Here is a 16,551-nt window from a genome sequence, read left to right as displayed (position 1 = left end):
ATGCATTAGGCTGCATATACCCAAAGATGATTTTCATTATGAAGAGAGATTGACCAGATTTTAAGTGTTAGCAAGCCTTTATTTAAAAGGTATGAAGGCTTTTATATTCAGTAATTCTCACTTGGCCGCACACAAAGGCAAGCCCTTAATTTGGAAAGGATATTTCTTGCATTAGTTTACTTACTTGTATTTATTAAAAAAAGAAGGTATCATGAATTGTCAACTATTTATCACAAAACTTCCCCAGAAATAACTACGACAGAAGCTTAAAGAAGAAGGGAAAACAATGTACATGCAGGTGTTGATATACAAAGTTAAAAATGGAATATTTCCGAGTTTACTCAAGTGCAAGAACTCATAAATGAGAGGTAAATTATTTTGGATCAATCCAAAACACAAAACTGCTCATCATTTGTCCATATGTTTTAGTTTTCATTGGTCAATTACAAGTATTGAGTAGAAATTGATCCCAAATGCGAAAAATCCGCCAAAGAAAATACACCGACTCTAAAATCCTGTGAATGATGGATCAAAAAACTAAAATAAGTTGATACCCTTTCCATCTTCTTTTATTCAAAATCTTATTTTCCAGGACACAAAAATCAATTCTTGACATAGATATATCTGTGTTTTATGTCCATGTGTGTATTTAAGTTTTCCTTTCGTTTCCTCGGGGTGAGGGAACAGCCAGGTGAACATTCAAATCGATTTTAAAGCACACACACATTTATTATAAAATCCTCACATACTGTAAAACGAGAATATTTGGCGCAAGAGCCCCTTGACACGTACAATTCAATCAACAAACTCAAGCTTCCACAGAAACATCATCAAACAAACAGCCGAGTCAAGCACCACATTAAAAAAATCTTGTTTTAGACAGGAGTCGTAACGTCCAATTCCGCTTCAAAACTGTCCATTCTATTTGTTTCCCTGGGAAGAAGTCTGGCCGTCTCCCGGGAACACATTTTCAGAGATTTTGAGGAATTAACATCTTCATCTTCTTCATCTGTTAACAATTCCTCTCCACCAGGAGAGAGTACATTCTACAGACAAATACAGTATGTTTAACATGGAGATAAACTTGAATGCTCTGCTAAGTACAAAGAAGTTTCTTGCATATTTGTTATTCAAAAACATTATCCACACAACTTGTTTACATTATTGAATGCGAATGAAATAATATACTTCTAAATGGGTAAATTGTCTTACATATGTAAAAAGCTTATCACACTTTAGTCTAGCGCGATAAGGAAAACAGCAACATAACTTTTCTGCAACAGGGTACACAAACCGGGAGCTTATTGGCTGTTTTGTCCAACCTTCAGAATAAAAGCGATCATTTCAATCCTTGTAAATATATATCTTATCTAACTTTTTATACCTCATATAAAATGTAAAAAAATTGATGTTAGAAGCACGACCTTGTTGAGGATTAACTAACCAGTGACACAGCTGACGACAATGCCGACCACCAGAGCGACAAACAGGGCCACAGTGGGGTACCAGAGAAAGGAGATACTGTAGATCATCTTAAAACCGGACCTGAAGATAATTTAAAGTAAATCTAAAAGAGGGGAAACCTCAATTCAAATTGTCAAAAATATTTCCAAAAATTGTAATGATGTTCTTGAGATACACGTAAATTAGAAATTCAAAACAATCCTGTTTTAAACAAAGGTACTAGTAATACTATTTACTTTTTAAAAAAATATGGGAAAATCAAAGTTCTGAACTTGTTATATGTAGTGAGCAATTATTGTGGAAAAGAGCAACAGATGTTCTCTGAAAATACAAAATAAAATTTCTACCATTCTATCCACGGTGCAAGTGTCGTTGTTACTGTTTGAGGAATCACGTGATTTAAATCGCTGATGTGAGTGGTGAATGCATTGAAAACGTAAGACACAGTGCTTTCTTCAGCTAAACAACCCTCTGTTGAAAAGGGAAGAACGGGCATAGGTACTTCGTAGACAAAGGAACCAATCACAATCCAGAACATTATTACTGTGCTAAGGATCAATGCTGCAAAGGCACCCTGTTGATTGGATTAGTAATACGTTGATTTTTTAAGAATTTTTTTTTTCAAATTGTTGTATCTTGATCAAAATTGTTCATTGTAACTTGCCTTGCCATTTACACAAGGAAAGAACATTCCCAGTACAATCACACCTAACAGAGGACCACCTGCCAATCCAAAGACACTTATCATTATCTGTAAGTGAAAACAATTATAGAAGAAACTCGAAAATCTTTCAAATCAATTGATTGATTGATCAAAACAAGAGAAAGACACACCTGCAACACAGTAGAACCAAGAATTGTACACAGGAAGGCAAATGCTATAACAAGGACTCCACTCAATATTCCTGAAATTAAAATTGTAGCTGTATTTAGAATACTAGTACTTTATAAGTAAATGAAGGAAATAAAAGTTCAAATGGCCTAAATATCTGTAGGCTTCATTTGCGGAGGGGGGGGGGGGCTATCCTACCTAAAAACTTGGCCAGTCTTGCCTCTGTTTGCATGCACATTGTCTTGTCAAAGTACTCCATGGCTGGCTTGACTAGATCTTCCAGAATTGTGATTGATACAGCATTCAAACAAGAGGAGATGGAGCTAAGAGGAGATGAAATATCCTAATTTTTCATTTGATAAGGCAACAGCTTGTTAGAAAGTGATTAAAAACCAAAAGCTACCTCAAAGATGCACTGAAAATACAGGCGACAAATATGCCTGGGACACCTGGTATTCCCCCAAGTGACTCCATCACGTAATAAGGCAACAACTTGAAAGAAAAGGAAGAGGAAATTCAAAATAGTAGGACTATTACATGTATGTACCGAGTACATTTATGAATTTGACATTTGGATATTTCACTTGTTTCCACTTTTTCAACTTAAACAAAAAATTCGATAAATTTTACCTGGTCTCTTGATATAATTTTTCCATCAAGTAGAGGATCACACGCATGATAAGTAGCGTATATAACAAGACCTGCCACACAGACTAACGCTACGAGAAGAATAGTGGTGGGTAGACTTACGAACAGTGCACTGAAGAGCAAATAAAGTCAACTTAAGTTTGAAATAGATACACCCTTCAATGCCCATATTTAAAAAATACCGGATGTGACGTACAGTTGTGACTTGCGCACATTGCTTATACTCATATAACGCTGTAGCATGGTCTGGCTGGATCCGTATATTGTCAGTTGACCAATAAAGCTTCCAACAATGAGGCCCCAGAATGTACAGCGCTTGAAAGGACTGAAGTCAAAACTGTAGCGAAAGAGGAACATTTTGATATTTTCCATTTAGTCCGTTTATAAGTACTTTATTTATACATGCAAAATTAGTAGTTCTCTGACTTGATATTTAGCTCAAGCATATTATTTCTTGGACAAAACTTTGAATTCTATGAATCGCATTAAAAACTGCCTTTTAACATCTTTTTATATAGGCTTACTCGAAAAACTTTATCCTTTGTCCCTCTTGTGAGATCCGCCACACTTCTCCTATTCCTCCCAGTTTATTACTACCCATGATAATGATCCCGATCAGTCCTCCGACAACAACAAATGTCTGAAACGTGTCCGTCCAGACCACGGCTCGTAGCCCACCCTACACATCAAAGAGAAACTTTATCCTAAAGTCAATAAATAATTATACACAGTCTACATTTTCTGACATAATATTCTATTTTCCAAAAGAAAAGTAAAAAAGAACTGCTTACCAAAGAGGTGTAAAATGTCACCACGACACCGACACTGACAATAGAACCCCACAAAGATAGCCCAGTCACTAAAATGAACATTCAAATGATCAGCAACCTATCGAACTATTATCGCTCAAAGAAAATTCTCCAAAAGAAAGAAAATTGAGCTGGACTGAAAAAGGCATCATATCGAAGCAGATGGATTTTCTTTGCTTTACTTGGAACTAACCAAATGCAACAATGTAACAAATAGTTAACGTACCTACCTTGATTGAGAGCGAGTGCAGGTGCATATAAAACCACAGCCATGTATAAAATCTAAAAGTGAAAGAATTCATTAGGATTTATTTCAAGACTTAAGAAAATTTAGTTAACTTTGATAAAAAAAAAAAGTCTTACCATTTCGAGGACGAACACGAAAGAAGCAAGACATCTTGTCCATCGGTTGAACCGGAGCTCCAGGTACTAAAGTTCAAGACACATTGCATTATCAGTCATAGGTTGACTGCAGATTTCCTCATATGATTAAAAAACAGAACAACAAAGGGCACATCAGCGAATCAGATGGGAGACATACAGTTGGCTGTAGAATTATTGTTTCCAGAAATGGAGAGTTATTTAAATATAATTTATCCGATTTATCACAAAGTTATTTTGCCATAAACGTTAAGCCAGTAAGTAAAACGTTCAAATATTAAAGAATTGTTGCTGATTCTATGGATGTTTTTCTTGATTTCAGTGAGATACCGGTATATTTGTTTGATAAAAGAATGAAAATAAGTATTGTTATATGTAAGACGTTGTCGATATATTCTAATGTCAAATAGAACGCTACAGAAAGACTTTTTTTTCCCTAATATAGAAGTATTAAAACAAATTCTACTTCATAAATAAAACAAAATGGAAGCACAATTTGTGCCCATAATTATTCCAACAGATAGTTGAGGAACTAGTCTTAAGATCATGAACCAATTCAAACTTTACAATCAAAGTCTGTAGATTGCACTGAAATGTTGACAACAAGCATTCTAAAATAACAATATCTTATAGATGATGGAAAGTTTGGATGCAACAGTTGTTGTCATATTTAAAATATCTCTACAAGTCAGTATGAAGATATTGAAGAATCTAAGCAAGGACTTGCCTTAGTATCTTCGAACAGTCCATTTAAAAGACGGAAGTAAGTTCTATTCGGGACGTTTACTGTGTTAGTGCAATGGATCCCAACACTATCATACCTGATATGCACTGGTGAGTCCAAGGTTGTGAAAAAATGGAAGAAAAATAAAACAAGTGGCTGGATAGGTCATCAGCCCGGAAAATCCCACGAGAAAATATTGTGTACCATAAACGTACATTTCGGTTGGTACCCCTGTAAAAGAAGAAATACCGATATCTTTGTTTCTTTTCAGATACTTTATAACGAATTCTTTCTGAAAATCTCTGTCATTATGATTTGGTAATGTTGCTGTGAAGGATACAAACCAAGAACAGTGATTGCCGACATGTAACTAGCAACCAAAGACATGGCTACTGGAAACACGCCCATATCTCGTCCTCCCATCAACAGGTCGTCTGCTGTCATCTCCTTCTTCCCAAACTTTTCTTTGAGAAAATAGTAGAGTCCCACTACTGCAGACACAAGAAGAACGGCAGCGAACAAGCAGTAATCCAAAACCGAAAATGTTGCCGCCATTGTTGGTTGTCACTCGATCAGCAAAGCAGCTCTCAAGACGGGCATTGCAGACTCAAGCAATAATACTTACACATTCTATCAAATTACGAGTGTTACACATATAGTACTTAGGTTAGCAGAAGTGATAAGAATTTACGGAACGGATGATAAGAAATAAATCCGAAAAAATGTTCCCATGCCGATAAAGGATTCTTGAATGTCTGCCTGCGTTATCTACTTTTACATTTAGTATTAACATGTGTGCAGATGATCGGATAATTAAACTTAAAAAGTGTCATTCAAATGTACTTAAACAGCCCAAGGCAATAACGAATTGAATATGAAAGTATATTATGTAGATATTCAACATGCTCTGTTGAGTTTATTTGTTTTTTAAATCACTTAATTTCAGTTTGCTGTATTTTCTCTATATATGGATGGTAATTTGATGATTTCAGTCCTATCACAAATTATTCATGCGAATGACATGTTGTGCAAGATGTGTTTGCAAAAATTTTCGCGAATGGCAGATGGTAGCCAAAGTATTTTTTTCAAAAGTAGCTCAAATTCCGAGATCTAAGCCATGAGGTCAAAAATATTGAAACTCAGAAAAGTCTCTTCACAAGGAATTTTCATGTGAAATACGAAAGTCTTAGTACCAACCGTTTATAAAACGTAGACGAGGAAAAAGTTTTCTAAAGAAGGTCAAACTCCAGGCCTAGAAGAGGTTGAAATACTGTTGCCTGAAGAAGGGTTTAAGACACAATGAATACATTACGAAATATGAAAGCCCTTGCACCAACCATTCAAAAATCAGCGTACGGTGAGGGTAAGAATTTGCAGATATTCAGACTACTAGACAAAGACCTATTAACCCCCAGAATCTTGGATTACAGGAATATAAAAACTGTATTCAACTTCTGTTCATCGAAAAATTACTGTTCTTAACAGAAACATTATTCTGATTGATTTTGAAAAAAATAATGTTTTTTTTCTAGATAAGATATGAAAATTATTTACTTCTAAATCTTGATCGGAAAAATTCAATTAAATTAATTATACTGAAGCATTCAGAAGTACTGATTTTTATTGACTGCTGGATAAAAAAAGTACGTGGAGAGTTCTCTATGTTTATTATACAATGATCAACAAATAAAATAAATAAACATAAAACAATAAAACACAACCTTGTTCCTTTAAGGATCGGAATCATCATAAAATCGTCTCTCTTCCTCTTGTTAACTGTACAACTTTAAATACATGTACTTACACATTCGCAATAAAATAAATAAATCTTTAAAAGTGTCTTAAAGATAAGGGCCATCTCACGGAATGGAACCCCTAACCATCCGAGCAGTCTCTTTCACATGTCTACTGCGCATGCTCTCGCTGACTATGCTATGGTGTTTTGTAGTGGTTTGGGGACCAGTATTGCCAAATTTGCTTAGATAATGTCGTCGCAGTTTTTGCCATATCGAACACATACAGGGGAGCTTTAGAGGAAAATCGGAGAGGCTTTCCTCTCACTAGTGCCCTGACCTTCATATCTGGGACCGTTAAGGTCACGGGGTCGATGTTTGACCTTTGAAATTCAACCTAAAAAACAAAAACCAACAAAATATTATTTTAAGTCATACAGTCGAAGATGATCTTTGGCATATTTTGTAGTGCTTCTTTACACTGAACATTTTCATTATATCGGGAGAAAATCTCACCTCTGTGATAAAATTGGAGGAGGATATCACTTGATCATAAACTTCGTTGAGTTTCTCTAGCTTCTCCGTCAATTTATTTCCATTCTTTACGATTCTTGTACCACAAACTGTTTGAAACAACAAAAATTAATATATCTATTTCTTAAACACCTATACTGTGATACTGATATCTATAGAAGGTGTTTTTGCCATTGCATGGTAGCTCCTCACTGTCCAAAATATGGCAATTTAAGCCAAAACGATTTATTCAAAGAACAAAAATTGTCTTGAAAAATAAGAGTGATAATACCTTGATGCTTAACCTTGTTCCCAAGTGCGCCAATAATTTATTAAAGTATATTTTAATTAAAACCAGTCTCATACTATTTAGCTAGAAAAATGTCGTGTAATTAAGGATCTGTCAAACTCGACAAATGACTATTACTTAGAATGTCGTATATTGTATTCAACGCTGTCAAACTTAGTCTGATTTACATTTTGTGTTGAGTAAAATCAGTTTTCTCTATCATGCCATTAGTTCAAGTTTTCCGAAATTTCTATCAAACATTGATATAGAATTCCGATTGATGTTATTTAAATAAATGTTGGTAGAAGTTGGCTATTTTTTCCTCATAAATACTAAGCAGACTTTTTTGGCTTAAATTGCTAAAAACATGCTACTGATTTAAACTGAAACAATAGTTTCTCTGTGGAAGAAATGGTGGTGACACAACTTTGCGTATTAATTCTAGGTGAAAAAAAGATCTATTCAAACTTTGTCTGCCGTCTGCACCGGTATACGAATTTGTTTTTAACTTAAGATGTGATCTATTTACGTATATCTTGGTTTGCAATGTCATGGAACTCCATATCCGTAAAATAGATTATTGGCATATCCTTTAACGAATATAACGCTAACTTTTACACCCGCTAAAAAAACCCGCTTTACGGTAGAAAGTGTCAGTTGTACAAAATTCTGCATTACAGAACATGCAACACTATACTGCCTCGTTAAGTAAATTAAATAGAACGCAGGACACAATACTAGAGTATTGTCACCTGATGATAAACAAAGTCTATGAAATTACCAACAACCAAAAAGACTTTTAATACCTTTCTGAAGAATATCTCCCTTATTTTTGTCGATGTAGTTGGCACAAGTTGCACATTGAGACTTATATCTAGCACATGAATCTGGATCGATAACTATAGTTCCACAGTCTGGAACATCGGATGAACTCTCAACATTTGGTGGAACAGTCATAGACTTGAACAGATCCTCCAGTCCAAGGCTAATGGGCGTGATAGGAGCCACTGTAGAGGACTGCACTGGGAAATCGTAAGCTTCCTCTGGCAGGATAACGCCTAACAGTGCCTGCAGGGCGGGAGAATCGTCGTGCGAGTTGGGGATTTTCTCTGTTGTTCCGAGCTTTTGTGAAATAACCTCTGGATCAAATGATAGTTCTGACGTCTTTGGTGGATCAATTACAACGGTTGTTACCTATCAACAAAAAGATATATTACTGCATTTATAAGCAATATACCAACTTTTGGAAAGACATAATTTATGCTTTTGAAGCTGATTTTGGAATAATAAATGGATGTAATAATACTTTTGGGGTTTCTTTGCTTGGTTGCGTAAAACGGTCAACAATGGTCTGCTCGAGTTGAGAGGCGAGTTGATCTGAGTGAACTTTTACTGCTGGAGTGGCTTGTGACGGGGTTGTGGTGGGTGCCGCCGCAGTTTTAGGTGCTGTTTCTGGGCTGACTGGCGCAGGCGTAGTGGTGGTAGTTGAGAAATTCTTCCTCGTTTTTGACTTTCCTGATTTTGATTTTCTTCTTCGCGATCGTCTGCTGGATACTTTAAACCGTTTCAGACTAGGTGTAGCAGAAGTTGTTGATGTTGGTTCAAAAGAAGGAACTGCTCGCTTTTTCCTTCCGAAGATGTTACCTAAAAGAGGAAAGCGCGTATATAAAACGCTAATTTTGTAGCATTGTGCGTTATAAAAATTGTCATCTTCGAAAAAGTGATGACTGGAACTTACTAAAGAGATTGGTCATGTAATTATTCATATTAGCTGCAAACGCATGTCCGTCAAATGGTCCAAAAGATTGTCCCATGTTTATGTTGACGTTCTGATTTCGTGGAATTTTACCATTTTTGTTCTGAATGTGTGTATCGATATTTAAGACATGCGGAACATTGCTATTCTTCTGTCGGTAAACTTTATCATTTATCCTCACGACATTTGAAGACGAGACAGACTGGGTATTGTGAAGGGATTTTGCTGAGTTGGGTATGTTGTTTTGTGTGTGGATCTGAGAATTTATGTTCACTGCTGATGGATATTCAGGCAAATGCATATCAATCTGCTGGATATTGGCTGGACTCTGGACAACTGGGTCTTGATATGATCCTATGTTAGAGTTAATGTTAACTACAGTGTGTGAGTTGCCTGGTATTTGCGAGTTGATGTTGACAACGCTTGGGACGCCATTTGGAACGTTCCATTGTCCAAAACTGGCAGCCATGTTGTTGAACATGTCTGTTAATCCCATCGCCATTTGGTTCATTCCTTGGTTCATTCCATGGGCAAAATTGTTCATTGAACGACCCATTTCCATACCCATTTGAGCCATCTGATATAAAAGTAATGTTCTGTATTTAGAAATTTTAAAGCATTTTTTAATAGTTTAAATATAACATTTTCACTGGAAAATTTGGGCATTACTGTTACAACGACTACGATTAAATAAATTCCTCATTATTTGATGCTTTAAAACAAAAAGAAAACTTTTCTTTAAAAAATAATATCTAAAAAGCTTGGTGAAAGTTAAGGCGGTTTGTCCTTTTCACCTGTTGTCCCATTTCGTTGGCAATCCGCCCATACTGTTCTCCAGCCCGTTGCAGGGCTTCCCATTCTGAAGCATTGAGGGAGGATTTTGATGGACTGAACCCACCAATGAAAGTCTGCATCCCATTGACAAACGTTCCAACGTTTCCGCCAAGGTCATTTACAGCACTTTGCAGATGCACCTATTAAAATGAATAGAAAACGGGATTAATTCTTTAACATCCTGTTTATTTGTATAATTAAAACCAGTTTATTTGATGTAGAATTGCGTCACACTTAATGTGGTTGGTACTGTTTTTATCTATTTTACACAATAAGATTGGTCGTTTCTTGTGTTTTCTAGAGAAGGGATCTCATTTGTCATTTGTCATTCAATGTTATGTTGTTTCGATGTTTTGAAATTAGAACATGTACTTTTATGTTTTTTCGCCATACTTTCTCGAATTTTATTCGTTAAAGCGATGGGACATTAAATCTAATCTGTCCGTCTGTCAGTCTGTACGTCTGGCAGTCTGTCCGTCTGTCACAAAAACTTGAACCTTGCTCCTATCTTTTGAATGAGAAGAGATATGAATTTCATATTAAACATGCATATTACCAGTGACAAGACCTTTTAAATACACTATGATTTTGACCTCGTGATCTTGACCTTGAAGTTTGGCCTACTTTTCAAAAACTTAAAGAGAAACTGTGACGCACAAAGGGGAAAATTGATAAACGTAGAATTTTTGCATGACCCGAGTAAATTTTGTTCAATTCCTAAAAGTATTAGGTTTCAGAAAAGTACAGATTTCAGAACCTAAAAAATCTATTTTTATGGAGAAAAATAAAAGTAAAAATAATTTCAGTTTGCTCCATAGCGAAAATATTGCATTTACTTCTTCCTCCCTATTGTACGCGTGCGCAGAAAAGTTACCATAGTTACCATGGTCTCAAGTACCCAGGGATGAATGTAAGTAGACCAACAATTTGATGCAATCTCTTGAAAAAGGTTGTTGGAATATATTTCTCACCTTTGCATGCTCCAGTTGAATGTTTGTTTACAAGTTTGAGCTAAAAATATAAGTGGCGTGACCTTGAAATACACGAAAACAACGAAACGGTAGATACAACCTTCGATTTTCTGGCACTTATAATGTGCAGTCTTTTCTTGCTTTACAGTGCAGTTTTATTGTCATATCTTCGCTATATACTCAAAATTTTCACAAGTCTTTCTTTTTATGCTACAGATATCTTAAAAGAAAAACATGATTTTGACTCATTGTGTTACTTTATTAAAACCTTGGTCATAACTTTTGAATGAGAAGAGATAGGGATTTCACGTGTATATTACCATTGACAAGACCTTTCTAAATACACAATGATTTTTTGATCCCGTGACCTTGAACCTTGACGTTTGACCCATCTTTCAAAAGTGCTATTATTTTCTTTCATCTTTTGATTGACAATAGATAGAGCTTTCATATTTGACATTTGCATATTCTGTAATAAGATATTTCCGAGCATGCTATGATATCTGACCCTTGACCTTGTTTTTTTTTTAAATATTAGTTGGGTAAACCAAAAAAAAAAAATACAATTTAAAAGAATTTTATCAAAGAAATATGTTTTGTATATTTCTGTTCTTTTATATACCTGTAGATTATTTCCCATGCTAGAAATGGATGAGACCATGATACCATCGGGGTTCATGATCGTCTGGCATGACCTGGAGTTATCGCGTAGGATGCTGCAGATCTTAACTATGGATTCTCCAGCCTCGTTCTGGTGGTTGGAGACCGAGACGCCCCCTGCGGCAGGAAGAACAACTTTCGTGATCCCCCGGCACTTCCTGATTCTGTAACCAAAAAATATCATATCTTAGTAAATAAATTATGCTTTATTCTTGACATTTCCTCGATATTTTAGCAATTCAGACTATTGGGCGAGTGTCGCCGGTCGGATTCCAACGAGGAGAATTAATTATGTATATTGTATGTGCATAATCATTGCTGAGCCAATGGTCAAATTAGTAAAGTGGTACTGGAATGGATGTTTTCCAACAGAATTTTTACAAATGCACATAATCAGGGGAAATGAACCTTATTTTAGATGACGTCATTTCTTTTTTATAATTAACGAAAATACTAGTAGGCTGTTGATTTTAATAGTCACATTTCTAATGTAAGAGAAACTTTGATATAATCTTTTGTCGAAAGGGTTCGATTGCTGATTTTGACCAACAAATCAAATGTATGAATTAATAGCTTTAAACATAAGTTTGTATAACCTGTTTTGGCATAAATCATTGACACAGTGGATGCAGTCTCCCAACAGCGCATGCGTCTTATTCTGACAATCTGCCATCTTTGGCTGCATGGAATCTATCATCTGTTTCACGGTCGACAACTCTCGTGTAATGGTTGACAGAAGATGTCTCCGAACTTCTCTGTTTAAAGCTAAAGCCAGTCAAAATGAATAAATGTCTGTTTACCACGGTCCATTCGTGATTTATCTATGTTTATTTTAGGGGGACTGAGTAAACTAGCCATTGGCAACACTATAAGAATATATATCTCTGCATATTTTTTTCTTTGATTAATGAAAAAAAACTGTTTTAATTTGTTTACGATTTACATTTAGGTTCAGTTTTGTTATATTGTTAGCATTATTTTTGACGAAATTTTATATTTAGGAAACATATATCAAGAATTTTGAAATCATATAAACACACAAAAATCATTTTATCTAGCAAAGATAGATAAGATTCAATTAAGGATTTGATTACAAAAAAACTGTCTTAATCACCTATATATTTACATGCTAAGTCATAAATTTTATGCCATTTTGTCTTCGATTAATTGCGCCTATCAACCTTTTATAATTCATTTTCCCATACACTTTTTTTCAAAATTCAATCATTTAAAAAGTTGTTAGCTTTCATTAGATGTAGATATAAATGATTAATTCATTACTTTAATGTATTATCTGGTGCTCAAATCAATAACTTTATTCCAAAGACAAGTGCCTGTATCTAAACTAAAAATGTATTCAATTCATTTGTATTATACTGTACAATTTGATATCGTTTCGATTTAAGTGAATCATAGGCAGTATTTTAAGCTTTTTTACACATTACTTTGTCATAGATATATATTTTTAAAAAGTATATGAAATACAAGTAGATTAAATTATATGAAACTGTACGTGAATATCATTGAAAATATTAAGCAATTTGTTGTTTTAAAGAAATTTTTACTCTCCTGCTCAAAAAGCAGACGTATATTTTGTAGTCCTATGAAGCAAAATTTATTCAAAAACATCTTAACAAGAAAACACAAGTCGTGGCCTTCAACTCGACATTTAGATATACATGGTATCGACGATGTACAGTGTATCATCATATCAACAATAGTTACTTCTACTCGTATGTCGACTCGATATATCCCATTGAGCACGAAATATAAGATACCACAGAGTCTGTTAAAAAAGACTATAGTGGTAACTTTAAAACAATCAAGCTTTATGATAAATGTCTTAACTTCAACTTTTCAATAGTAAGAAAATCCCCCTCAGTTATTTAGCAATACATGTATACCCTTATCACCTGTTTATGGGGCTTAAGTGTCTCGGGTGATTCGAGGATGTATGGATAATTTCTAAAACGAGACAAGCTATTGACAAACAAGTTGAGGAAACATGGATATCAACAGTCTAGTTTGAAGTCATTTTTTTTGCGGCGATACGTAGCTGCAGAACTGTAGCTCTCCGAAAAATATATATTGATAGACTGGAGAGCTACAGTGCCACCCATGGAAAAATTGTATATTTATTGCGCACAAAAAAGTGCGCTGCTTTTCGATTTATTTCTCTATGTATTTAAAACCGTCATTTCAAAATATTACTAACCGTGTGTTCCTAACATAATCTTTCACTGTTTCCACAACAAAACATTCCTTATAATTGTTTTTAATAGCCCTCCTGGTCCGTAAATTGAGATCATCGAAAATTTCGCCTATCTATACTGCCATTTTGGTTTGCAAGATTATTCGGTCCAACGCGCTTCGTACAGATGTAAACTACAAAAGTAATTGATAGAGGAGTAAGGAATTTATTGAAATCTAGCTTTTTTTGCAATTGAGGTAAGAATTTTGAACAATTAATCCAGAAACAGCGCACTTTTTTGAGCGCAATAGATATACAGTTTTTTCAATGGGTGGCACTGTAGCTCTCTAGTCTATCAATATATATTTTTTCTGAGAGCTACAGTTCTGCAGCTAGGCGATACGATGACCTTGTCAGCGAATACAACCTTTCCCTGAGTGAAATGCTGACTGATGTTTTTCACACAGGTTGATGTTCATTATTTAATTTTCACTGAGTTGTCGACCGTTTTTCTTGATCATAACAATGAGTACAAACAAGGTGTGACTAGTGACTAGCAAGGGATGCTCACTCCTCCATGACACCTGATCCCACCTCTGATGTTTTAGAGACCCGTGTTTGCTCTGCTCCTGATTTGTATTGTTTGGATAGACTTTTTAACTTTAATAACGTTCGTTTTCTCCATATACATGTACTTCTTCCAGAAAGTCTGGTCAGCAAAATATTTGTGGACATTTAACGCCCGACAATTATCTAATGTGATGTAACATTGTTACTACATACAGCTCATTAAGTTTTGCATTTTGTTTAAACTCTCTTGTGTAAGCAACGATTTAAAATGTAATCAAGCAATTAGTTTTTACAACATGGTGTTTCTAGAGACTATGTTTCGTGTGAACAAGGGACATTGAAACTTTACTTGTATGTGGAATGTTTGTGGGGTTTTATTGGAGAAATTTCATTACAAATAAACTGCTTTCTTTGTCGACCTTCGTATTAATGAAGCAAGATTTTAAAACCTTTTAATTATTTCATTTATTTGTCATCGCCCACTTAGTGTCATTATGTAATCTGCAGAATTTGAATAATTAATTCGGGAAAACCTTTGCTTTTCATTCTGTAACTGTGATACATGAAGATAATAAATACTTGATAAATCATTTGAGTGTTTAAAAAAAATCTACAGTATACTTGTGTGACATCCTACAGAGTCCTTAATTTTTCGTTAAAGAATTTTTAATTCAGTTGTTGATCATTTGGATTTTTTTCCAGAAAAAACAATAGCATGCATACTTACCTCAATATTGATACATATATTAAGCTCCAATTAAATTATTAATCTACATAACACTTGCTTCAGCAGGGGGGATATGTTTGCCATGGATTACTTACTATCAAGGTTAGCGGGTCCCAGAAGTTGTGTGTCCTGGGTCAAGGAATAATGAAGATCCACACAGATAAGGAAAAGTAGTGCAACTAATTTATGTCCCTCCATGGCAAATGCTCAACACAAAATAAACAAATGCGCATCTGAGATTTTGTTATTCTGTTAAATATCTTGTTTTTTCTCTGTGATTAATTTATGTACGACACGAGAGGGAGGCCGGTATAGGGAAAGTATGAAAAAAGTTATTAGATGCACGAAATTTATGTTAATTAGAAACATTGCAAATATTAATTGACATTGTCTTTCAAAGATATTCTTTGGGTCCTATGAGTGCTTTCATCAATATGCTTAACAATGCTAATGAAAATCCATTTTTGCTTTTAATTCTTTGATAATGATATCATTGAAATATAGTGCATCGACAGTAGTACATGCACATTCCTTAATTAAGCTTAAATGGACAAAGATTTCATTAATTTTTTGTCTGTTCAGATTTCTTGGCTTTTTTTGTAACTGGGTTTTGGTTTATTAATAATAAAATGAAGGGGAAAAATTGCGGTTCTGTGATTTTATTTATTGACGGCTTGACTTTTTAATTATGACCTTCTACGTACTAGTACATGTATATCATACACACTAGAGAGTTCCAATTCCCTTTGCATTTTTGTCCAGTTAGAGTGATCTAAAGTCAAATTAATATTGAAATCTACACTGCTATTTTCATCTTCGACAATGATTTTTTTTCTCGAAATATGTGGGTTTCTAAATTAACTTACATTTAATTTTGATTTTCTTTTTTGACAAATTTTAAATAATTTCTGGGGAAAATCCATTTTTGTGACCAGAGGGTCTTTGAAGATCCCTTTGTTTTAAGAGTGTGAAGTGTACATAGAGTGTTCTTTAATTTAAAGAATCTCAAGTTTAAAAATTCTGAGATTTCCTGAACCTTTGCTTCGTCTTTGCGATGCTTAGGGATTTGATCAGAATTTAAGATCGATTTTTTTTCTCGGCATAGCATCGATATTTTTAAATTAATTTATAGAAGGATTTAAAATTGAACAGGGAAAATGCACATTTCATATTTATTGAATTCTTTCAAACATGCGATACTTATTATATATTAATGAAATGACAGTATAATTTATTTATCAATTAATAGACATGTGATTGACTGAGACCTCTCACTCTTTGTCATCTCAGTACTTATGATAATTGATAAGGTGTAAATTTTAAATCTTGCACGAAAGGTGAACAAGTGGCGACATCTCGGGGGAATTCTTATCGAGGTTAATCACTCAAAAACTTCACTTCCTTTCCCTTCAATCACGTATTTCTTTTGTAGGTCAATATTGTGGTGTT

At 34.6% G+C, this 16,551-nt stretch overlaps 1 protein-coding gene across 1 annotated transcript; it reads right to left on the bottom strand.

Annotated features, from left to right (window-relative positions):
• Window positions 1-543: 543 nt before the first annotated feature.
• On the bottom strand, window positions 544-15,395 carry LOC134270005 (uncharacterized). The gene is made up of 24 exons (XM_062752177.1): window positions 15,198-15,395; window positions 12,211-12,379; window positions 11,577-11,778; window positions 9,944-10,123; window positions 9,132-9,726; window positions 8,700-9,037; window positions 8,200-8,587; window positions 7,108-7,214; window positions 6,810-6,988; window positions 5,203-5,399; window positions 4,956-5,089; window positions 4,117-4,182; window positions 3,984-4,035; window positions 3,736-3,803; window positions 3,469-3,623; window positions 3,141-3,281; window positions 2,927-3,056; window positions 2,700-2,788; window positions 2,495-2,619; window positions 2,299-2,369; window positions 1,812-2,038; window positions 1,445-1,545; window positions 1,213-1,322; window positions 544-1,046 (listed from the first exon to the last, which is right to left on the bottom strand). Exons 1-24 carry the CDS (start codon window positions 15,298-15,300, stop codon window positions 876-878), a joined length of 4,098 nt encoding a protein of 1,365 aa, XP_062608161.1. The 5' UTR covers window positions 15,301-15,395; the 3' UTR covers window positions 544-875.
• Between the last annotated feature and the right edge of the window lie 1,156 nt (window positions 15,396-16,551).

This window comes from Saccostrea cucullata, unplaced genomic scaffold, assembly GCF_032062105.1.
Source record: "Saccostrea cucullata isolate Sc308-1 unplaced genomic scaffold, CSIRO_AGI_Scuc_v1 ctg261, whole genome shotgun sequence".
Classification (NCBI taxonomy): domain Eukaryota; kingdom Metazoa; phylum Mollusca; class Bivalvia; order Ostreida; family Ostreidae; genus Saccostrea; species Saccostrea cuccullata.
The sequence above is the reverse complement of the archived record's forward strand: the minus strand, read 5'-3'. Positions and strand labels throughout refer to the sequence as shown.

Coding starts and splice junctions, on each gene's coding strand:
- LOC134270005 (XM_062752177.1), bottom strand. CDS start 15,300: ATGGAGGGACATAAATTAGTTGCACTACTTTTCCTTATCTGTGTGGAT. Junction 10,124..11,576: donor GCATGGGAAATAATCTACAG/GTATATAAAAGA, acceptor TCATTTTAATAG/GTGCATCTGCAAAGTGCTGT. Junction 2,789..2,926: donor AAATTATATCAAGAGACCAG/GTAAAATTTATC, acceptor TTTTCTTTCAAG/TTGTTGCCTTATTACGTGAT.